Source organism: Macaca mulatta, chromosome 17, assembly GCF_049350105.2.
Source record: "Macaca mulatta isolate MMU2019108-1 chromosome 17, T2T-MMU8v2.0, whole genome shotgun sequence".
Lineage (NCBI taxonomy): Eukaryota > Metazoa > Chordata > Mammalia > Primates > Cercopithecidae > Macaca > Macaca mulatta.
Genome location: NC_133422.1, coordinates 20,484,984 through 20,509,980, shown reverse-complemented (window position 1 = coordinate 20,509,980; position 24,997 = coordinate 20,484,984). Strand labels below are relative to the sequence as shown.

The following is a 24,997-nucleotide window of genomic DNA, read 5'->3' as shown; positions in this document are numbered from 1 at the left end:
CATGAGGTCAGGAGATCGAGACCATCCTGGCTAACACGGTGAAACCCCGTCTCTACTAAGAAATACAAAAAACTAGCTGGGCGAGGGGGCGGGCGCCTGTAGTCCCAGCTACTCGGGAGGCTGAGGCCGGAGAATGGCGTGAACCCGGGAGGCAGAGCTTGCAGTGAGCTGAGATCCGGCCACTGCACTCTAGCCTGGGCTACAGAGCGAGACTCCGTCTCAAAAAAAAAAAAAAAAAAAAAAGTAAAGGAGATTGTTTTAAAAATCATCAAAGAGAAAGTTTACAAGAGGTCTAATTTAAAAAAATGCCTTCAATTTTGTATTTTTTAAGAGCTAAATGTGGGTAAAGTATAGGAGCACTGCATTTACAGTCCATTATTTTTTCCAGCTGAGAAGAGTGAAGCCCCAAAATGCACTGCTCAGCTAGATGATGAATGGGCTATCAAGAACTATAAAATCTCTCTTCCTAATGAAGGGGAAAGTTTAGGCTTTCACATTCATAAGATACCCAAAAAGCAGACTGAAAAAATGCAAAGACAAATCTCCAAATACTATCTCACCAATGCTAAGTTGATTCTGACTGGAATTAGAATAACAACAATACTTAACTTATTCTTTGACAAAGTTTTTAATAAGCTATTTTTTTACATGTACACTAGTAATCTTAAAAAGACAAATATTAACTATCAAAAGTTAAATACTATACAATTTATGAGAAATATAATTTTGTGAATTTGAAAAGTAAAAAGGAGGTAACTACTAAATGGATTAAATAAGAAAATTCTTTTTAAGACATTTTAACCAGACAGAAAGTGATAAATTACTAATTTAAGTAAACACTAAAAACTTTTACTGAAGCCGGAGACCTTATACTATTTTAGATCAAGTCTTCATCTACACAGCTTTAAATAAACCTTAAAAAATCTTTTCTAGTACATATAAGGCTGCTAAAAAGAGTGCATGACTGGGGGAAAAAGGGAATATGCTAGAATGTGAACTACTGAAGAATAGAAATACATTTCATTCATCTTTATCCCTGGATTCCTAACACAATGCCTGGTTCAAAGTAAAATGCTTAAACGTTTGCTGCTTTGAAGTGAACTGGGGCAAATATACATTTCCACCTCTGGTCCAGTTTTCACTCCATTATTAAGCACCTCTGAAGTACCTGAGCTGCTCCTGGTTGTTGGCTTTTGACTTTAAATTGAGTAAGGTAAGCCAATATGCATTCATTTTTTACATCAGCCTCAGAACCAAATCATCACTGGGCTGTGAATCTTCTCATGTACTCTGATACTTATTTGGACAACAGTTAACATCAATGTGCAAAAGTAATGCATTTTCAATGCAGGATAAATATGTTCAAATGAATACCAATGGAATAAAGGCCCTGTTTCTCCATGTTTTAAATAACAGATACATAGCATCTTAAATTATGACTTAATTAGCAATTTTTAGACACAGAACATAATACACTGTATTACAATGCAATGTGGTAGGCTTCCATTTTAGGAACCAAAATAAATTTCACATGAAAAAATATTTATTTTAATTCACATCAAATACATTTAGAATAAATCTAAATTTTTAGCATCAAAGTACTTACAAACACACACAGATAAACTTTGGATGTATAAGTCTCCATTCTGTCCTAAAAGCATATACAAAAAGCTCTCCTGCAACTATTGATCATCACCTCGTTGCCTTAAATTCCTAGATTTTCCATTTTCAGTTCTTCTCTTTTTGAAGACTGGGGCCACTCCTTCTGCCACAACTCCAAGACAAGTGACTGTTTTTTCTTTAAATACCACTTTGGGTTCTCCACCACCATCAGCTTCAGAAGTTGACACATACTCATTTTCAGTGCTTGGAAGTTCCAAATCTACCTCCTCACTGGAAATAAAGAGTTAAAATAAAACCAGTAATTGACAGGGTAAGACAAACATTTTCATATAACCAATGCCCCAAGATCAGCTTTCTAATGAAAATACATTAGAAGTTGCTCATTTTGGAGCAGGAATTACTTTAAAATACTGACTTTACAATATTATTTAAGATATTGAGCACTTATTCAGGTGGATAAATGCCGGGAGAAGGTCTATGTATTGATTTATTCCTGTTGCACAAAGGATGCATTATCTAAGAAAATGCTTGGTCTTATATATAAGCAGTACAAGTAAAGGGATAAGGCGGTTGGGCACAATGGCCCACGCTTGTAATCCCAGCACTTTGAGAGGCCGAGGCAGGAGGATCACTTGAACTCAGGAGTTTCGAGATGTGCCTGGGTAACATGGTGAAACCTCATTGCTACAAAAAATACAAAAATTATCTGGGCATGGTGTCATGTGCCTATAGTCCTAGCTATTTGAGAGGCTGAGGTGAGAGGATCACTTCAGCCTGGGAGGCAGAGGTTGCAGTGAATTGAGATCTCATTTTCCTTGTGTAGAAGACTGAATGGAGCTGTATGCCTAGCACTCCTTTTCTAAGAACTAGCCCTTCAACCATCCACATGATTAGTTATAAATAATCAGTTGAGTGGTCCTGATATCAGTACCTGATTAAAAAGAGCCTATCACAGTACTGTACTCCCTAGGTAGTCAACTGGTCCGTGAAAGAGCAAGTTAGTCACATCACACCCATCAGTCTCATCTATGAGATTTTGGAACATGGACCAGATAGATCGTTATGTTTAACTCTAAGTAGCTGAGAGCATAAAACCTGTTGAAAAACACGTACCATCCTATTTGGAGAATGGAGCTCTGCAGAAGGCAGTCTATTCCGAGGATTTTTTCTTCTTTTTTTTTTTTTTTTTTTGAGACGGAGTCTCGCTCTGTCGCCCAGGCTGGAGTGCAGTGGCCGCATCTCAGCTCACTGCAAGCTCCGCCTCCTGGGTCTACGCCATTCTCCTGCCTCAGCCTCCCGAGTAGCTGGGACTACAGGCGCCCGCCACCTCACCCGGCTAGTTTTTTGTATTTTTTAGTAGAGACGGGGTTTCACCGTATTAGCCAGGCTGGTCTCAATCTCCTGACCTTGTGATCCGCCCGTCTCGGCCTCCCAAAGTGCTGGGATTACAGGCTTGAGCCACCGCGCCCGGCCAGATTTTTTCTTTTTAAGACAAGGTCTTGCTCTGTCTCCCAGGCTGGAGTGCAGTAGTGCCATCATAGCTAACAGCAGCCTCCAACTCCTGGGCTCAAGTGAACCTCCTGCCTTAGCCTCCTAAGGTACTGGGATTATAGATGTGGGCCACTGCACCTGCCTGGCCATCAAGGACCTTCTTTGCTATCAGTTATCATAGGCTGTTTTAAGTTATAAAACTAAATAGCAACACTGAATCCTATAGAAATGTACTTTGCTGAGTAATACTTGAGTTGCTGCAATATTTGTTTATCTATTTACTTTTTACAAGTTTTTTTTTTTTTTGAGATGGAGACTCGCTCTGTCGCCTGGGCTGGAGTGCAGTGGCCGGATCTCAGCTCACTGCAAGCTCTGCCTTCCACGTTTACGCTGCCTCAGCCTCTGGAGTAGCTGGGACTACAGGTGCCCGCCTAGTTTTTTTTTGTTGTTTTTTTAGTAGAGACGGGGTTTCACCATGTTAGCCAGGATGGTCTCGATCTCCTGACCTTGTGATTCGCCCGTCTCGGCCTCCCAAAGTGCTGGGATTACAGGCTTGAGCCACTGCGCCCGGCTGTTTTTTTTTTTTTTTTTTTTTTTGAGACAAGGTCCTACTCTGTTGCCCAGGCTGGAGTGTAGTGGTGTGAACATGGCTCACTGTAGTCTCAACCTCCTGGGCTCAAGTGATCCTCCTACCTCAGCCTCTCAAGTAGCTGGGAACACAATGTGTGCTGCTATTCCCTGCTAAGTTGTTTTTTTTTTTGGTAAAGTTTTGCCATGTTGGCCAGGCTGGTCTCGAACTCCTGACCTCAGGTGATCTGTTTGCCTTGGCCTCCTGAAGTGCTGGGATTACAGGTGTGAGTTACCTCACCCGGCCAAGCTATACTTCTTTTTTCTTTTTTGAGACGGAGTCTTGCTCTGCTGCCAGGCTGGAGTCCACTGGCGCAATCTCAGCTCACTGCAACCTCCACCTCCTGGGTTCAAGCGATTCTCCTGCCTCCACCTCCTGAGTAGCTGGGATCACAGCTACATGCCACCACACCCAGCTAATTTTTCTATTTTTAGTAGAGACAGGGTTCCACCATGTTGGCCAGGATGGTCTCATCTCTTGACCTTGTGATCCGCCCACCTCAGCCTCCCAAAGTGCTGGGATTACAGGCGTGAGCCACCACACCTGGCCTCAAGCTATACTTTTAATAAGCACAGCATCCTTGAAATTACTTACTGCAATTTAGGGAAGTACTGGGATGTAAAATCACTTGTAATAACAGTGAGATTAAAGCTCCAGGTACTTACTGAGACTCAACCTCTTGTTTAATTTCTTGCCATTCTCCATATGGGTTTGATTTCTTAAAAGTTTTAGAGTTTTCTTCATTTGAAACTAATGAATTCTGTTTCTGAATACTTTTTTCCTTCTGTGTTTCTGGGTCACTTCCTCCATCATTATTTTTATTTTTTTCCTAAAATGTAAAAGCCAAGAAATAATACAGTTAAAGCAAAACTACCAGGACGAAAATAAAACTACTTTAACTAAGGCTTTTAAAGGTATTGTTATAGATTTATAAATAATTCACTAACTCAATTTAAATTTGCACATAACACAATAAATACACATAGAACTTTACTGCTTGATTAGGTTTTCCATGTCTGAAATGTTGATATACTATGACAAAGGCTCCCTAAATCATCACCTTAATGTCTTAAATTCTACAATTAAGGACATATAAACAGGGTTCTCTTAACTTCTCCTCTTTTCTGCTTTCTTACTTTACTTGCATATCCAACAGTGACTCCCTTTATAATTGTGCCTCTGTTGAATTTTTCTGGGAGGTGGCAAGAGTATAGGGAGTTTGTTCTTGCCTATCTGTATTTCGTAATTTTTTCCCTTTTTGTATAATTTACCTTTTTAAAAATAATTAGGGGGTACAAATGCAGATTTCTTACATATATATGTCATGGTGAAGTCTGGGCTTTTAGTGTATCTATCACCTGAATAGTGAACAATCCCAATAGATAGATTTTCAACTCAACTCCCTCTCACCCTCCCACGTTTTATGGTCTCCACTATCTATTAGTCCATTCTGTATGTCCATGTGTGCCCATTGTTTAGCTCCCACTTGTAAGTGAGAACGTGTAGTATTTGACTTTCAGTTATTTCACTTAGATTAATGGCCTCCAGTTCCATTCACATAGCTGCAAAAGCTATCATTTCATTTTTTATGGCTGAGTAGTATTCCATGGTGTGTGTGTGTGTGTGTGTGTGTGTGTGTGTATATATATATACACACACATTTTTTTATCCAATTCTCCACTGATGGACACTTACATAGATTTCAACATTTTGCTATTGTGAACAATGCTGCTACAAACATGAGTACAGGTGTCTTTTTTTATTTAATGATTTCTTTTCCTCTGGGTAGATACTCAGAAGTGGGACTGCTGGATTGAGTAACAGTTCTGCTTCTAGTTCTCTGAGAAATGTTTTCTTTTTTTTTTTTTTTTTTTTTTTTTTTTTTTTTTTTTTTTTTTGAGACGGAGTCTCGCTCTGTCACCCAGGCTGGAGTGCAGTGGCCGGATCTCAGCTCACTGCAAGCTCGCCTCCCGGGTTTACGCCATTCTCCTGCCTCAGCCTCCCGAGTAGCTGGGACTACAGGCGCCTGCCACCTCGCCTGGCTAAGTTTTTGTATTTTTAGTAGAGACGGGGTTTCACTGTGTTAGCCAGAATGGTCTCGATCTCCTGACCTCGTGATCCGCCCGTCTCGGCCTCCCAAAGTGCTGGGATTACAGGCTTGAGCCACCGCGCCCGGCCAGAGAAATGTTTTCTATAAAGGTTATACTAACATACATTCCCAGTAACAGTGTATAAGTGTTTCCTTTTCTCTGCATCCTTGCCAGTATCTGTTTTCTTAATTTTTTTTTTTTTTTGAGATGGAGTCTCGCTCTGTCACCCAGGCTGGAGTGCAACGGCATGATCTTGGCTTACTGCAAACTCCGCCTCCCAGGTTCAAGCAATTCTCCTGGCATGCGCCACCACACTCGGCTAATTTCTTTTGCATTTTTAGTAAAAGAAATTTCACCATGTTGATTAGGCTGGTCTTGAACTCCTGATCTCAAATGATCTGACAGCCTCAGCCTCCCAAAGTGTTGGGATTACAGGCATGAGCCACTGCATCCAGACATTTTCTGACTTTTTGATTACAGCCTTCTGACTGGTATAAGATGGTATCTCATTGTGATTTTCATTTGCATTTCTCTGACGATCAGTGATATTGAGCATTATTCACGTGTTTTGGCCATCTGTGTGTCTTTTGAAAAATGCCTGTTCATGTCCTTTTCCCCCTTTTCAATGGAGTTTTTTTCTTGTTGAGTCCCTTGCGGATTCTGGATATTAGTCCGTTGGATGCATAGTTTGCAAATAGTTTTTCCCAATATGTGGGCTATTTACTCTGTTAATTGTTTCTTTTGCTGTGCATAAGCTTTTTAATTTAATTAAGTCCCTCCCATTTGTCTATTTTTGTTTTTGTGTTTACTTTTGAAGACTTTTGTCATAAATTCTTTGCTTAGGGCAATGACCAGATTAGTTTTTCCTAGATTTCCTTCTAGAATTTTTTTTTTTTTTTTTTTTTGAGACAGAGTTTCACTCTTGTTGCCCAGGATGGAGTGCAATGGCACGATCTTAGCTCACTGCAACCTCCACCTCCTGGGTTCAAGCGATTCTCCTGACTCAGCCTCTCGAGTAGCTGGGCTTACAGGCATGTGCCAGGATGCCCAGCTAATTTTCTATTTTTAGTAGAGATGGGGTTTCTCCATGTTGGTCAGGCTGGTCTTGAACTGTCGACCTCAGGTTATCTGCTCACCTCAGCCTCTCGAAGTGCTGGGATTACAAGCGTGAGCCACCATGCCTGGCCTCCTTCTAGGGTTTTTATAGTTTCAGATCTTTAAACATTTAAGTCTTTAATCCATCTTAACTTTCGTACATGGTGAGAGGTAGGGGTCCTGTTTCATTCTTCTGCATATGACTGGCCAGTTTTCCCGGCATCATTTATTGAATGGGGTATCCCTTCCCCAGTGTATATTTTTGTTGACTTTGTTGAAGATCAGCTGGTTGTAGGTATGTGGCTTTATTTCAGGTTCTCTATTCTGTTCCATCAATCTATGTCTATCTTTATACCAGTACTGTGCCGTTTTGGTTACGAAAGTCTTGGAGTATAGTCTGATGTCTAGTAATGTGATGCCTCTACCTTTGTTCTTTTTGCTTAGGACTGCTATGGTTATTGAGACTCTTTTTTGGTTCCACATGAATTTTAGGATTGGCTTTTCTAATTCTGTGAAAAATGAAGTTGGTAACTTGATAGGGATTGTATTGAATCTATAGATTGGTTTGGCCAGTATGTAATTTTAGTGATATTGATTCTTCCAACCCATAAGCATGAGGTATTTTTTCATTTGTGTGTATCATCTATGATTTCTTCAATCAGTGTTTTGTAGTTCACTTTGTAGTGATCTTTCACTTCCTTGGTTAAATGTATTCCTAGATTTTTAGATTTTTTTCCTTTTGGAGTTATCACAAATGGGATTGAGTTTTTTATTTGGTTCTCAGTTTTACCATTATTGTATAGATACAGGTATATACAAATGCTACTGATTTTTGTACAGTGATTTTGTATCCTGAAACATGACTGAAGTCACTTACCAAATCCAGGTGTGTTTTGGAGAGCTCTTTAGGGTTTTCTAGGTACTAAGATCATTTAATCAGCAAACAGAGACAGTCTGACTTCCTCTTTCCCAATTTGGATGCCTTTTCTTTCTTTCTCTTGCCTGACTGCTCAGGTTAGGACTTCCAATATTATGTCGAAAAGGAGTGGTTAAAGTGAGCATCCTTGCTTTGTTTCAGTTCTTAAGAAGAATACTTTCAATGCTTCCCCATTCAGTATAACATTGGCTGTGTGTTTATCATATACAGCTTTTTTTTTTTTTTTTGAGACAGAGTCTCGGTCTGTCACCCAGGATGGAGTGTAGTGGCACGATCTCAGCTCACTGCAAACTCTGCCTCCCAGATTCAATCGATTCTCCTGCCTCAGCCTCCCAAAGTGCTGGGATTACAGGCATAAGCCACAGTGTCTGGCCTCATATATGGCTTTTATTATTTAATTATTATAAGGTATGTTCCTTCTGTGCCTAGTTTGCTGAAGGTTTTTATCATGAAAGGATGCTGAATTTTAATAAATGCTTTTTATCTATTGAGCTGATTATATGGTTGTTTTTAATTCTGTTTATATGGTAAATCACATTTATTGATTTGCATACTTTGAACCATCCTTTCATCCCTGGAATAAAGCATCCCTTTATCATGGTGTATTAATCTTTCTGATGTACTGTTAGATTCAGTTTGCCAATATTTTGCTGAAGATTTTTGCATCTATGTTCAGCAGGGTTCTGTATTTTTTGTTGTTGTTGTTGGAATACATTAATTTTGATGACAGAAATTAATTATTTCTATCCTAAGTTGGATACCAGATTACCTAAATCTGGCTGGCTATAATCATTGTGAGATGGCAACTACAACGAAGGCTTTGCTGCTGCTCCTCTGTAAACTGGACATAACCCTTAATCTAAGTTCCATCAAGATTTGTGAAGTTGGTAGAGAAACTGTAGGCAATGACAAGATCCTAGGTGTAGCTTAGGTATGTAGGAACTTTTCAATTTTCCTACACTTCTCAGGCCAACAATTGCAACCATTGCTCAATGCTAATAACGTGTCTTCTCTGCTTTGACTCATGGGCTCCTGAGTGTTTCCAGTTTTATTTATCCACTTGCCAAAATATGTCTTAATTTCTATGTTCTATCAGAAGACTTAAGGTCTGTAGAGCTTTTCAAAAATTGATATCAGCTGGGTGTGGTGGCTCACACCTGTAATCCCAGCACTTTGGGAGGCTGAGGCGAGCAGATCATGAGGTCAGGAGATTGAGACCATCCTGGTTATTAACACGGTGAAACCTTGTCTCTACTAACAATACAAAAAATTAGCTGGGTGTGGTGGCACGCGCTTGTAGTCCCAGCTACTCGGGAGGCTGAGGCAGGAGAATCACTTGAATCCGGGAGGTGGAGGTTGCAGTGAGCCGAGATACTCCAGCCTGGGCGACAGAGCAAGACTCCATCTCAAAAAAAAAAAAAAAAAAAAAAAAAAATTTGATGTGAAGAGTAAAAATAAAAAACCTACCTTAAACTTTATTTTTGGTTTTTGCGTCTCTGTAGAGACCTCTCCTTCTTCTGCTTCCTGTTCCCCATCAGAATCACTATGCGAATCTGATGATTTGGATTCATCTAGGGTGCCAAGTGAATTTTCATTGACCTTACTAGAAGTCAGATCACTAGTGTGTGGAATGAAATCATCAGGTTTCTCCCATCTGGATTCTGTTCAACACATTTTAAAGTCAGGTTATTTAGTTATTAATTCTATTCAGATGTAATTTCAACATAACCTTTATCACTTACACTATTAAATGACAATACTGTATGTTAATTTCATATTATCTCTTGATCAAGAAGATAATAAGAGTTCCCAAACCTCTTGCTCTTGTATCTTTCAGAAATTGACTTCAAACAGCCTGGATTTACTAGATGTATAAACTGTAACTCCAATGGAATGAGAGACCTAAGAACGGGGTGAGATTTCTAACGGTTCACAATTTATCTGACACCAATTTCAGGAAACATACTGATAATGAGCAAACAAGAGATTTCCTGAAACTTACTTATCACAGAGATTTCTTTTCCTGGCCCCAGTGTGGTGGCTTATGCCTGTAATCCCAACACTTTGAAAAGGCGAGGTAGGAGGATTGCTTGAACCCAGAAGTTTGAGACCAGCCTGGGCAACATAGCAAGACCCTGTCTCTAAAAAAATTAAAAAGTTAGCAGGCATCATGCCATGTTCCTGCAGTCCCCGCTACTCAGGAGGCTGAGATGGGAAGACTGCTTGAGCCCAGGAAATAGAGGCTGCAGTGAATCATGATCATGTCACTGCACTCCAGCCTGGGCAACAGAGCAAGACCCTGTCTCAATTAAAAAAAAAAAAAATTCCTAAGATTTTCATCGAGTGAAATTACATTGTGAAGCACTGGGTATTAAGTTCTCATTTTTATATGGTGGTTTGGTGGTGGGGGGGCAGCAGTGGGAATCTCAATTGACTAACTCTACTGCCATCCAGTGGTTCATTGGGTTTTAAGCAAACAGTAATATTTCTAATTACCTCGTAATTAATTACCTATTTTCAACTGGGAGAGCTTAAGAGTGAAAAGGGCTGCCGTTAATAATTATTCTGGTCCAGGAATAAACTGTAATCATTCAAGGCAAATCAATATATATGGTACCTTAATTAATACAGAGTTCTTGGCAGGGTTAATGAAAAACATTACTTTTCCTTATCCACATTTCACACAAGTAACAATATGACTTTCAAGAAATTATTTTATTTTTACTTATTTACTTGGCGTGATCTCAGTTCAGTGCAACCTCCACCTCCAAGATTCAAGCGATTCTCCTGCTTCAGCCTCCTGAGTAGCTGGGATCACACGCAAGTGCCACCATGCCCAACTAATTTTTGTATTTTTAGTAGAGACGGGATTTCACCATGTTGCCCAGGCTGATTGTGAGTTCCTGACCTCAACTGATCTGCCTGCCTTGACTTCCCAAAGGTCTGGGACTACAAGTGTGAGCTGCTGCGCCAGTTCAACAAGTAATTTATTAAGCACCTACTATGTGCCAAGCACTGTTATTGGAATTTTATGACATACGACATTCATGGAATTTTATGACATACGACATTCATGACCTTACAGAGCACATATGTTTATTCTATTTCACTGAAGAGTGACTATATAGGCTCAGTGACTTGCCCACAGTCACATCACTGGTAAGGAAAGAAGCTGTGCATTGAACTCAGATCTAACTCTAAAGCTACATTGTATCACTATACTATTTTATATGTATAAAAATCCCAACCTTCAATTGTACTGGAATATAAACATTGCTGTAACTGGGCAGGTTAAATATCTACTTGGAAGTTAAAAGGGCCTTTTCTTCCTAAAAGATTTAATGCTATGCAATGAGCTAATGATAACAGAATTTAAAAAACAAAAACAAACCTCTCCTAAAGTCACATTAATGTTATAGCAGTTTATGTTAAATTAGATGAAACATTAATTTTAAAGTTTTAGATAACAATTAGTATTTATGCATGCTTCATTAAGTATTTATGCAACTGACACATTTTTAAATTTTCACTTTTACTAATTTGTTAGACACTACTAAATAGATTGTTTTATTTTTTATTTTATTTTGAGATAGTCTTGCTCTGTCACCCAAGCTGGAGTGCAGTGGTGCGATCTTGGCTCACTGCAACCTCTGCCTCCTGGGTTCAAGCGATTCTCTGCCTCAGCCTCCCAAGTAGCTGGGACTACAGGTGCCCACCACCATGCCTGGGTAATTTTTTACTAGAGAAGGGGTTTCACCATGTTGGTCAGGCTGGTCTCGAACTCCTGACCTCAGATGATCCGCCCGCCTTGGCCTTCCAAAGTGCTGGGCTTATAGGCGTGAGTCACTGCACCCGGCCTACTTTTTTTTTTGTTTTTGAGACAGAGTTTTGCTCTTGTTGCCCAGGCTGGAGTACAATGGTGCGATCTCGGCTCACTGCAACCTCCACTTCCCAGGTACAAGATTCTCCTGTCTCAGCCTCCCAAGTAGCTCAGATTACAGGTATGCGCCACCACACCCAGCTAATTTCTTTGTATTTAATAGAGACTGGGTTTCACCATGTTAGTCACGCTGGTTGCTTAACTCCTGACCTCAGGTAATCCACCTGTCTCAGCCTCCCAAAGTGCTGGGATTACAGGCATGCGCCACCGTGCCCAGCCACAGTTTTATTTTTTAAAAGGAAAAGGCAAGTTGGGCTAGATGATCTCTAAGCTACTTTCCAAGGTAATGACTGTAATTTTTTTTTTTTTTTTTTTGAGACGGAGTCTTGCTCTGTCCCCCGGCTGGAGTGCAGTGGCGCGATCTCGGCTCACTGCAAGCTCCACCTCCCGGGTTCACGCCATTCTCCTGCCTCAGCCTCCCAAGTATCTGGGACTACAGGCGCCGCCACTGCGCCCGGCTAGTTTTTTGTATTTTTGTTTTAGTAGAGACGGGGTTTCCCGGGTTCACCAGGATGGTCTCAATCTCCTGACCTCGTGATCCGCCTGTCTCGGCCTCCCAAAGTGCTGGGATTACAGGCTTGAGCCACTGCGCCCGGCTGTAATGACTGTATTTCTAAAATAATTATAAAAATAGTAATATCAGAGAAAGCTAAAATGATTCTATTTTTAAGTTTGTGAATGCAGTATCAACTGAGAATAACATTGGTGAACAGCACAATATAACATGAATAGAAATCTTTTTGCTTTTCTACTGTATTGTTTTTAATTTACAAAAAATAACTCATGTTTGCTATACAAATATGTTTATCATATACTAAAATTTCCAAGTTCAGATGATTAATCAGCAGGTCAATAAGCAGTTCCACGTACAATTTTAAATACTTAAGATAATCAAAGGTAATACTTACCTCCTGTTTCTGTATTATAATAATAGGTAAAACCATCTTCACTTAAACCTTCTACCCAAACGGTCTTCACTGCTGTCTAATAGGAGGAAAAAACCCAGCATAAACTGAGGATAACCATGATGAATTTCTATTGAATAACTCAGACAGAGTCAGCCACCCTTGCCTCTCCTCCTGACACCTGGTGATATCTCGATCTGCATCCCCACCCAAATCTCATATAGAATTGTAATCCTCCATGTTGGAGATGGGGCCTTGTGGGAGATGACTGCATTACAGGGGTGGTTTCTCATGGTTTCAACACCATCCACCTTTGGTGCTGCTGTCGAAATAGTGAGCAAGTTCCCCTGAGATCTGGTCATTGAAAAGTGTGTGGCACCTCCCGGCTAACCCCTTGCTCCCTTGGTCTGGCCACGTAAGATGTGACTGTTTTCCCTTAGCCTTCTGCTATGATTTTAAGTTTCCTGAAGCCTCTGCAGAAGCTTATGCCACCAAGCCTCCTGTATAGCCTGCGTTTAACTGTGAGTCAATTAAACCTTTTCTTAAACCTAGTTTCAGAAGTATTTCTTTATAGCAATGCAAGAACTGACTAATATACCTGGGTATTAGGGGTGGTAGTACTAATGATGGCCAGGAAGCTTGGTTTTTGCTAATAATGAACCAACTTTCAAGGACTGAATGTCTCACCTTTGAAAGCCAGGAACAGTTCTTTCCAAATGGACAGCCACATGTGAATGGCAACTGACTGCAAACCAACTAATATTTGCCCTGAATGCTGTTTTTGGATAGATATCAGTACTCTTTTTTTTTTTGAGGCAGAGTCTTACTTTGTTATCCAGGCTGGCGTGCAGTGGTGCGATCTCGGCTCACTGTAACCTCTGCCATCCCGGGTCCAACCGATTCCCCTGCCTCAGCCTTCTGAGTAGCTGGGATGACAGGCACCTGCCACCTCGCCTGGCTAATTTTTTTGTAGTTTTTAGTAGAGATGGGGTTTCACCATCTTGGCCAGGCTGGTCTTTAACTCCTGACCTCGTGATCCACCCGCCTCAGCCTCCCAAAGTGCTGGGATTACAGGTGTGAGCCACTGCGCCCGGCCAGATACCACTATTTCATCTCCATTCAACCTTCTAACAAAAGCATTATGGGAAAAAAAAAGGACACAGTTTCGGGGTGGAGGGAGTGGAGTATTTGTAAGTAAAGTTGCTTTAACAAACCTCTACAAAACCCCAAGAAACCAATCACTTTAAAGAATAAAACAAAAATACTATTAACATGCTTCAGTTACCTTTTTTAAGTTTCCTTGAAATCCTTCAGGTTTCTCCCACTGAGATGCTTAAAGCAAAATATATTGCATTTATAAAATGTTTTTGCTTTAAAAAAATACTTTCCAAAAAATTTGGACAAAACTTACAGTCATTATGTACAAAACACTACAGGTCTACAGTTTAACACATATTTGAAAAGTAAAACAGAACATACACCCCAGTACAGAGAATCTATGTGAATGCTATGTAACCAAGAAGAAAGGACAGAACAAGGGATTAGAAGTTATTGGAACTTCCACGGGAATTTTAGAGCCAGGCAGGGCTTCTCATAAAGGTTTCATAGAATTCAGGTTTGATAAGTTTCAAAGGCCTTTTGATATTTTGGGGCAAGGGAGATTAAGAGATAAACTGAGTAAGGACTCAGAAGAGGAACAACTAGTATGCAGAAATTAAAAACATGTATCATGGAGAGGAAGAGAATATAAAGTAGCATTTGAAAAAAAGAAGCAAGCAATAAACATTGAAGGGAGAAAAGAAAGAATAGTTTCTAAGGGAATTTGACAAAGACTTCTAATAGCTAGTACATCATCATTTATGGTATCTTCATTGCTAAACTACAATATGCATGTCACTTAAAGCTCAGTGCAAACTCTAACAGATTAATATTTCTACATAGTCCAAAGGTAATTATGATCCTAATGATAATAGTCATTACAGTAAGATTGTTAGCCCAAGGATTTCTTCATGATTAACTCTCTGATCTTATTTCCTACCTTCCTAGCATTCTTAACCTTCTTTTGCTGGCTTTTCTTCTATCCATTCCTTTAATATATGTAACACTCACCTTCTTTACTTCTTGCTCTATTCTCTCTGCTTGTGATCTCATATACTCCTAAAGGTTAACATATTATCTACATCCCCAGACTCAATTTTGCTCAACTCCACACTGTAACCATCAATCAGCTACCAAAAGTTGTCATATGAATATTCTGTAGGTACCTCAAATTCAACATATCCAACATATCTAATTCATTATTGTCCCCATTAAACTTATTTTTGGTTCCTGTATCTCATATCTAAGTAAATGGCGCCATCATTCTCTCAGCCCTCCATAATATGGCCCCAGTTTACCTTCCAGTCTAACTCTACTAAGATGTCTTCAAACAACTGCATGTTTTACCTCGACCACTATTTCCCAGTACTTTCAAACCTTTTTTGCGGTTCATATTGTTCTGTCTGCATTCTGTACCTCTGAATAATCTACTGAAGTCTTCTTTAATCAAAACACAGAGTGTCTGCACTATGCCAGGCACTAAGTTAGGTGCTAGGGATAAAATGGTGAGTAAGGCATCATTCCTGACGTCCTTATCTTAATTTAGAGATCAGCTCTAAAGTAACTCCTATGATAATCTCTCAAAGCTACATAATCACAATGAATTCAACATTATTATGAGTTCCCATATAATCTTAATTACACTTCTATTACAGCACTTTAAAATTCCTCCTTGTATCAAGCTTCTGTCACTAAATTTTATGACTCTGGAGAGTAAGATGCTACATAAATGTAGAATAAGTGTATTAATTTATTCCAAAATATATATAGAGTAAAAACCCCAAATACATTTAGTTTTTAGGAAAAACAAAAAGATGCTTTTGATATTGTTACTGTAAAATGACACTGTGTATTTTTTTTTCTTTTTTTTTTTTTTGAGATGGACTTTCGCTCTTGTTGCCCAGACAGGAGTGAAATGGTGTGATCTCGGCTCACTGCAACCTCCACCTCCCGGGTTCAATCAATTCTCCTCCCTCAGCCTCCCAAGTATCTGGGATTACAGGCATGCACCATCACGCTCGGCTAATTTTTTTTTTTTTTTTTTTTTTTGAGACGGAGTCTCGCTCTGTTGCCCAGGCTGGAGTGCAGTGGCCAGATCTCAGCTCACTGCAAGCTCCGCCTCCCGGGTTCCCGCCATTCTCCTGCCTCAGCCTCCCGAGTAGCTGGGACCACAGGCGCCGCCACCTCGCCCGGCTAATTTTTTGTGTTTTTAGTAGAGACGGGGTTTCGCCGTGTTAGCCAGGATGGTCTCGATCTCCTGACCTTGTGATACGCCCGTCTCGGCCTCCCAAAGTGCTGGGATTACAGGCTTGAGCCACCGCGCCCGGCCTTTTTTTTTTTTTTTTTTTTTTTTGAGAGGGAGTCTCGCTCTGTGGATGGAGTACAGTGGCCCAATCTCCGCTCACTGCAAGCTCCGCCTCCTGGGTTCAGTGGCCCAATCTCAGCTCACTGCAAGCTCCGCCTCCTGAGTTCACACCATTCTCCTGCCTCAGTCTCCCATGTAGGTGGGACTACAGGCACCCGCCACCACGCCTGGCTAAGTTTTTGTATCTTTAGTAGAGATAGGGTTTCACCACGTTAGCTAGGATGGTCTCGATCTCCTGACCTCGTGATCTGCCCGTCTCAGCCTCCCAAAGTGCTGGGATTACAGGTGTGAGCCACTGCGCCTGGCCTAATTTTGTATTTTTAGTAGAGATGGGGTTTCACCATGTTGGTCAGGCTGGTCTTGAACTCCTGACCTCAAGTGATCCACCCGCCTTGGCCCCACAAAATGCTAGGATCACAGGCATGAGTCACCACACCTGGCCTTGGCACTGTGTATTTTTCTGTTGGGTATCAGTTTCCAATAAAATACACAATGCCATTTTTCAGTAATAATATCAAATCAATCAAGGCAGCTACACAAAAAAGAAATCAGTTACTGGCTCCCAAAAGAAAATCTCTACCGTAGAATATTTTATTTCAAGTACCCCTACAATTTGTGAAGTGGATTTCAAATTCCTTATTTCTTTTTTTTTTTTTTTTTTTTTTTTTTTTTTGAGACAGAGTCTCGCTCTGTCGCCCAGGCTAGAGTGCAGTGGCGCAATCTCGGCTCACTGCAAGCTCCGCCTCCCGGGTTCACGCCATTCTCCTGCCTCAGCCTCCTGAGTAGCTGGGACTACAGGCGCCCGCCACCGCGCCCGGCTAATTTTTTGTATTTTTAGTAGAAACGGGGTTTCACCGTGGTCTCGATCTCCTGACCTTGTGATCCGCCCGCCTCGGCCTCCCAAAGTGCTGGGATTACAGGCGTGAGCCACCGCGCCCAGCTTCAAATTCCTTATTTCTACACAAAATTCTTTATTTCCATGTAGTTTATACTTACAGAAGTTACTATTGAGAAAATATAAAGCTATAGTTTATTTGTAAGAAAGTCATTATTAAAGGCTTTGACTAAGTATGACACTTAGTTACTATGAGAAAGGTACCTTTTTAAAGGGCACATAATTTTCTTACCTTTGGGGCAAAAATGAAAAATGTTCCAATATTAGATACAAATCCTAACATAAAATAAATTGTTCTATTCTACTAGTGACACTGTTCTTTACCAGTTTTATGCCTAAATGACTTACCTCCTGAGATAAGATCATAATAGTAGTGGTAACCCTCAGAGGTTATGCCTTCTACCCATCTGCCCTTTGAAGGATCTTTTTTTCTTTTCTTTTCTTTCTTTTCTTTCTGTTGATTTGATGTAGAGGTGGGTGGGATAGTGCTGGTTACTGGTGTTATGCTTGGCTCCAAAATTTCTAAAGAGATGAGAGAAGGGTAAAGCAGCCATAGTTAACTACTATTTTTTATTGTTGTTGGCATAAAACATTAACGTTATTTCAATCAAAAACCTAAGATTCTTTTGAGAACTTGACACATTATTATAAAGTTCATTCGGAAAAATAAACATGTAAGGGCAGGAAAATTGTAATAAAAAGAAAAAGGAGAATTTAGTTCTACCAGCCATTAAAACTTATTCTAAAACCATGGGTTAAAAATACAGCCAGCAGTGTGGAACTGACATAGAAATAGGCAAGCACATAATTGAAACAGAATAGTCCAGACACAGGGCCAACTTCAGGTTGGCTGGTATTTCATATCAAGAGGATAAAAGACAGATCATTAAAAAAAAGAGGTTTTCAAATTACCTATTGGGTAGAATGTTCACTATTCGGGCGATGGGTATACTAAAAGTCCAGATTCCATCACTATGCAATATATGCATATGAGAAATCTGCACTTGTTCCCCCTAAATCTATAAAAATAAAATAATAAAAATGGAAATAAAGAAAGCATGTTTAAAAAGAAAGTTTTTAGATTAACTGGTTAATTATTTGGGAAAAAAGCAAAGCTGTTTCCCACTCCCTGCTCTCTTCCCCCTTTTTTATTAAATACTAGGTCAAAGATAGTTACAAAAAGAACACAAAGTAAAATAATGTTAAATTTGACTACATAAAAATTAAGATATTCTGTATGACAAAAATAAAAAAAAATAAAACAAATGAAAAAATATTTACAATAAATATAGCAAGGGGTTAATATTCCTAACAAAGATCCTTTATGAATCAAACATTCTAATAGAAAAATGGACAACAATTACAAAGACAATTCAGATAACTTTTACTTTTTTTTTTCTTATGTTGTCCAGGCTGGAGTGCAGTGGTGCAATCAAAGCCCACAATAGTAGCCTTGAACTCCTCAGCTCAAGCAATCCTCCCACTTTAGCATCCCAAGTAGCTGGGACTACAGGTGCGTACCACCACGCCCAGTTAATTTTTTATTTTTATATCGTAGCAGAGGTGGGGTCTCACCATCTTGCTAGGTTGGTCTTGAACTCCTGGGCTCAAGCAATCCTCCCACTCTGGCCTCCTAAACTGCTGGGATTACAGGCATGAGCCACAGCACCCAGCCAATTAACATTTACTTTTGCTAATATTCAAAGAAATGTTTTTCTGTTGTTTTGCAGAAGATCGGTAAGTACTGAAAAGAATGACCAAATCCAGTATTAGTTTGATGGATCAGGTATTTACACTGGTTTGAAAAAATGGGTAGTTTTGGTGGGGGACGGTGGCTCACACTTGTAATCCCAGCACTTTGGGAAGCCCAGGCAGGTGGATTGCTTGAGGCCAGGAGTTCCAGATCAGCCTGGGCAACATGGCAAGACCCTGTCTCCACCAAAAAATAGCTGGGACTGGTGGCGAGCTGAGGTGGAAGGACCACTGAAGCAGGGGAGGTCAAGGCTACAGTGAGCCATGATTGTGCCACTGCACTCCAGCCAGGTGACAGAGCGAGACCTGTCTTCAAAAAAAAAGAGAGAAAAATAGTTTTTAATGTCTTTACTTTCCAAAGGATTGGCTAGTTACTCCTAAAACGGGTTAATAAACTTATTTTTGTTCTAGTGAAAATGTAAATCAGTCCATTTCTGGAGACAATGTGGTATTAACTATCAATATAAAATATATTTACACTTTGATACTGTAATGTAACTTCTAGAAACTGAATCTACAGAGACAAATAAGTGTAAAAAGATACATGCATCAAGATGCTTAATGCATCTTAGTGAAAAATGCTAAGCAACCTAAATGTTAACCAGGAAAAGATTAAATAAATTATAGTACAGAGACAAAATAACAGTGGCTACCATTTATTCAACATTTGTTATGTGTGCTCACATAGTAAGCAATTTATACCATAATGTCATTTAGTTTTAATAATCTAAAATTATAACTAGCAAGAGGAAATTGTTTGACTCCAAAGTCTGCTCCTAACTACCATATAAAAATGATATTATCTCCCTAATTATTTAAAAGAAAAGATACATTTGATATATCATTGAGAGAAAAAATAAAACCGGCAAATAGACCACAGCACAAAATATGTAATTTTAAAAAAGATCTAAAGAAGAGGTCTGCAGCCGGGCGCGGTGGCTCACGCTTGTAATCCCAGCACTTTGGGAGGCCGAGGCAGGTGGATCACCTGAGGTCAGGAGTTCAAGACCAGCCTGACCAACATGGAGAAACCCCGTCTCTACTAAAAATACAAAATTAGCCGGGGTGGTGGCACATGCCTGTAATCCCAGCTACTCGGGAGGCTGAGGCAGGAGAATTGCTTGAACCCGGGAGGCGGAGGTTGCGGTGAGCCGAGATCGCGCCATTGCACTCCAGCGTGGGCAAAAAGAGCAAAACTCTGTCTCAAAAAAAAAAAAAAAAAAAAGAAGAGGTCTGCAAAAGGTCTTAACAGTTAGTGAGTTTTCAAAATCTCTTTTCTTTGTACTGCATTTTTGTATGTTTAAAGGAATATATATCCTATTTGGAAAAACAAGGCAATGATAATATTTAATAAGAAAAATCCATTTAAATATAAAATGGTAAAATTTATTTGCTCAAAGGGCAGCATAATGGAATCTCTCAATGCATATAATTGATAATAGTTGGACTTTCACCTACTCCTAACTCTCCAGAAATGCCTAAATCCTTTTTCCTTTCAAAATGAACATATGGCTTTATCCTCAAGGAACCAAACAACTTTCCCACCTTTTAATTACCAATGTCCAGGATAACATTTTTAAAGTCTGGCTACAACTGTTCTTATTTAATGAACACAATGCCAATTAACTTAACTGGTACTCTGCTTAAAACCTTAATTGAAAGCTGTTTTTATTAGAGGAATACCATCACATGTTGATGACTGCAACCAGTACGTAAGATCAACTGAGATCTGCTATATGCTTGGCTTAAGGAAAATCGATTTGATATGGAAGAATTATTCACAAAACCTTCCCAGTTTAAAGCCTAAATTCAATGACAAGATAGACACAGTCTAGTTAAATAATGTCTTTCACCTGGAACTTCCTTCTAGTAGTAAAATCTGCAAATTGTCCACAAAAGGTTAATTCATTACATAATCACCCATATAAATATACAAGACTCATAATTTTCACCATATGGACACAGTGAATTATAATTATAATGCAGGGCCTCTTTTTAAATGCATAGTGTCTTTTAGCCAAATAACGAGAATACCTAAAAACCTCAAAGTGTCTCTGAAATGAACCACTTACCTAGGATAGAGCTAGGATTACCAAAGTAGTATGGCTGCTATGAATGAAGGTGTTAAAAGATAAAACATTAAAAGTACAACAAAAGGGCATGAACAAACTTCCATAGTCTAAACAGGGCCATGATGCATAATAAAAGCACTGAGAGTATACTGAGTTTATAACCTCTTTATGGAAACAATCAAAGCTTACTTAGCATGACCTCTGATGTTACTTTTAAAACATGCTGGCTGCTTTTTTTTTTTTTTTACCTGATTCTAAGCCAAGCCTTTTCAAATCCTCTTGGTATGCTTTCAGGGCAGCTGCCTCCATTGCAGCAAACTCCTTTGATGCCTTTTCTTCTTCCTTTGCCTTATCCAGGCTCTTCTGTTTAATCTATGTAAGACATACATAACAGTGAAAGTGAGATAAAGGACTGACATTTGCATAGAAAAATTAGCAAAGAAACAATCTAAATTACCTCACTGATCCTTTTTGCCACATTTTCCTTATGATTCTTTCCTCTTTCATGAAATTCAACACTCTTGAAAATGAAAAAAGAGAAAATACAAAAGAAAACTACATAAACATCATAAAATTCATAGTAAACATAAACAATTTTCTCATAAACATGAGAAAATTAAAATTAAAATGAATGGCAGAAAAGATGAAAACATTAATTTGATGCAAACTGGCCCTTTTAATCAAATGACGCTAGGGAACGACATTGTTTTATTATTATGTCCTCTGACTAGGTTTCCTTTGGTTCTTAAAATAAACCATGACGACCTTATTAATGGAGAAAAATACAAGGTACCCTTGATGACTAATCTAGTGACTATGATTGTAATGAGGACTCAAACACGACATGAAGCCAAAAGATTTTTAAACAACTTTCAACATCAAAAGCCTTTAGAATTTTATTGCTCTATTTGTCGTAAGGAGGGACATAGAGAACAATTATTTTATTGCTTTATTCCTCAAAATTAGGAGAAAAGTACGTATTTTAAGATTCCTCCTAAATTATAAACAAACGCTTTTATACAATGTGGTAATGGTTCAAAATGTACAACTTCTATGGAAGATAATTTGGCAACATCAAGACTACAAATACATTTACCCTTTGACACAGCAATTTCATTTCTGGTAATTTATTCTATAGATATACCTGCACATGTACAAAATCATGATATATACAAGCTTAATGACTGCAGCACTGTTTGCAATAACAATACAGTATCCATCTCTAGGGGACTGATTGGCTAAACTATGGTACATTCTCATAGGCTACAGTAACAGAGAAAAAGAAGCTCTTCATGTATAGATACAAAGAGAGCTCCAGTTACATACTGTTCAATTTTTAAAAACTATAGTTCAGAACAATATATACAGTACATTATCTTTTATGTATGCTGGAAGAAGAACTTGTGTCTACATGCATGTAGAAACAATGGAAGGATAGGCAAGAAAATGAAAAAAAAATAACCTATGGGGAGTGATGGCAACTGGATGACTGGGGACAGGGGCGGGTGAGTGAGCGCAATTATCTATTTAAACAATCAGAAATGCTCCCTAAATTACAAGTTTCTAGTTAAATGCAGTAAGAAATTCCTGGCAAGCTCTGCAAAATAAGTTCTGTCAATCAAATCTTATATGATGCATTAACTGAGCTATTCTAAAATACTACCGTGAATTCATCTTTAAAGTGTGACTTTGTAAAGCAGATAATCCTCCTGTTTTTCATACACTGGGTTTCCTAAGGTTGATTACACTACACAAAGAATACAATATTAAAGGACCATTCAAAATTAAATTAACTTTGTTACTAATTAAAGGTTAAATCAATGTGTATTACCAATTCAATGTGTATTACCAATCCTACACTGGAAGAGATTACTTACTCTAGATAATTCACAAAATTCATTTTACAGCCTAGGTACCTCCAAGAAAGAGAGACCTTTAAGTGATTTGTGTGATTTTAAAAATTCACGGTATTTATTTATAATGATAGCCCAGGTAAAATAAAAGAGTCAAGAACTTTAGCAACTATCCAAAAAGACCAAAACATCAAAAAAATCCAAATCCTAAACACCCTGCAGATAACAGTAAATAAACGTCTACAGAAGAAATCCACAGCATTAAAATATGAGACTACTATTCTTTGTGCATCCAACTTTGCCAAGTAAAAAGGGTATCAACATAAAATACATTTAACAGATACCTTAGTGTTTATGTGGTAGGTACACAGTATTTTGACAGGCAAGAGGGGAGAAAAATCAGTGGTGTGCTTTTTGCTTTACATCTTCAACACTGGATCTCAACTATGAGACAGACTAACAACATACCTAACAGAGTTGTTACTTTGTTTCATGAGAAAGGGCATAATGGTGTTCTTTCAAATTTAAGCATCTAAAGATATACAACTCTGCATTAAATACACTTGATTATTTCTAGAGCAGAAAATATACAAAACTAAAATGTTGCTTTTATATTTTAAAGGCTTTCCACAATTCTTTGTGTATGACAGTACTATGAACACTATCGTTATGATGTAGGTGCTTCATAAACATGAATGAGATGACCTACTCATTGCCCATTTCCCTAAAGGCCACAGAGAAATAATTTCACTTAATACATAATCAAAGTTAGGTTGATGAAAAGGAAGAAGGCTCACAGCTTTCATAGGGGACTGAGAAAACAGAAATCTTTTGATGTTTTTAAAATGCAAGAGCAATGTGCATAAAAGTGCTTTGTAAACTGAGTTTACATAAAAAAGTACTTCATTCAACACAATTATTATTAGAATCTCTAATAGCGGAATTATCATACAGGCCTATTGTCTGCTATCCAGCACTTGCAGTAATCACAGAATTTCTTTGGCTGTGACTTCCAGTAGTCCGCCCTGAAAAAGGGAGAAAACAAGGCTAAGCTCATGTAAAACTTAAAAAGGTAAAATTTTGCATGCTTTACATTTTTTAAATTTTGAAATACATGCCCCTGCTACTAAATCTTGTATTGTTATATACAGCCGTTTTTTATTGTTTATCTGGTTGGAGCAGTCAATTGAAATTCTGTTGCCAGCAGAGCAGGAAAAGTCTGTACCAAATTCACTACAAAACTCCCTTCAATAAGATGGCTTTCAAAAATTCCTCACTTGTTACCGTCATCGTTACGAAAAACTAAGGAACATCTTAGACAACATTTGTCCTTTCTGGCTTTGGGGGAGGTTGATGTAATGGAGACCTGAGGAAACTCATAAAGTTTGTCTTAAATCAAGTTATTCCCACCAAAAGAAAAACATACAAGACTACTCTGGGGGAAGACTGCAGTTCCTCCGAGACTATCAGTTAAAACAAACTGTTCTTGAGCCTCAAAGCAAGAGAGAATTGGAAAAGCCGAGGGACTTCGTAGACAGCCGACCAAAAAAAAAAATCATTACGCTATCCAGGGCTGGCCGCTTCCAGTGGGCGGGGGAGGCCGCAGCCCAGCCCCAGTTTCACAATACCCTAGGGTTCAGGGACTTCGAAGCCCAAAGGGACGCGTGCGACCCCCGACAGCGTCGTGGAGAGAGCACTGCGTCGCTTCACCCGCGGCCGTCCAACCCGCCCCCTGAACCGGCCGCCGGCCTCCCCCTAGAGCCCGTGCCCCATACCCCAGGGCGCTCGGCGGGGTAACATTTCTACCCCGCCCTGAGAACCGGCCCTGCAGGTCTGGGGCCGGTCCCGAGCGAGTTAAGAACGCATCCGTCACGCCCCCGGCCGAAGGGCGGGAGGAGAGGAGGGGAAGACCCGGGCGAGAAGGGGCCGCCCAGAGAAACAACACCTCGTTGTTCAGGGCCTGAGACCCAACTCACATGACTGCGCCAGCCGCTCTGCAAGTCGTCCAGGGTTCCACTCAGACTCGCGCTCTCTCAGCGGGACGAGTCGGGCTCATCCAGCCGCCCGAGGCCCACCCGAACCTCGCTCCTACCCAGACACCTTCCTTAGTCCCCGGGACCAGCGTTCCGCCGTTCCCAACTACGGGTGCGCAGACGATCCAATCCGCGTTCGAAATCGCCTCCTCTCCCCTCCCCCTACAGGGGCGGTACTCCCGGCTCCAAAGAGGTGGGGTCGGTATAAAGAGGTTGAGGT

The 24,997-nt window shown here is 39.6% G+C and overlaps 1 protein-coding gene across 1 annotated transcript; it reads right to left on the bottom strand.

Moving 5' to 3' along the window:
• Positions 1-612: 612 nt before the first annotated feature.
• WBP4 (WW domain binding protein 4) lies at positions 613-24,887 on the bottom strand. Its single transcript, XM_015120967.3, has 10 exons — positions 24,721-24,887; positions 23,697-23,769; positions 21,349-21,411; positions 21,140-21,263; positions 17,416-17,589; positions 13,995-14,041; positions 12,713-12,788; positions 9,332-9,525; positions 4,408-4,571; positions 613-1,893 (listed from the first exon to the last, which is right to left on the bottom strand). Coding segments are annotated over exons 1-10 (1,128 nt in total). The 5' UTR covers positions 24,723-24,887; the 3' UTR covers positions 613-1,682.
• Between the last annotated feature and the right edge of the window lie 110 nt (positions 24,888-24,997).

Bases quoted from the DNA above. Each gene is read 5' to 3' on its own strand.
- WBP4 (XM_015120967.3), bottom strand. The intron at 4,572-9,331 runs GTAGGTTTTTTA...TTTACATTTTAG, and splicing joins AACCAAAAATAAAGTTTAAG to GAAAAAAATAAAAATAATGA. The intron at 1,894-4,407 runs GTAAGTACCTGG...CTTTATTTCCAG, and splicing joins AAACAAGAGGTTGAGTCTCA to TGAGGAGGTAGATTTGGAAC.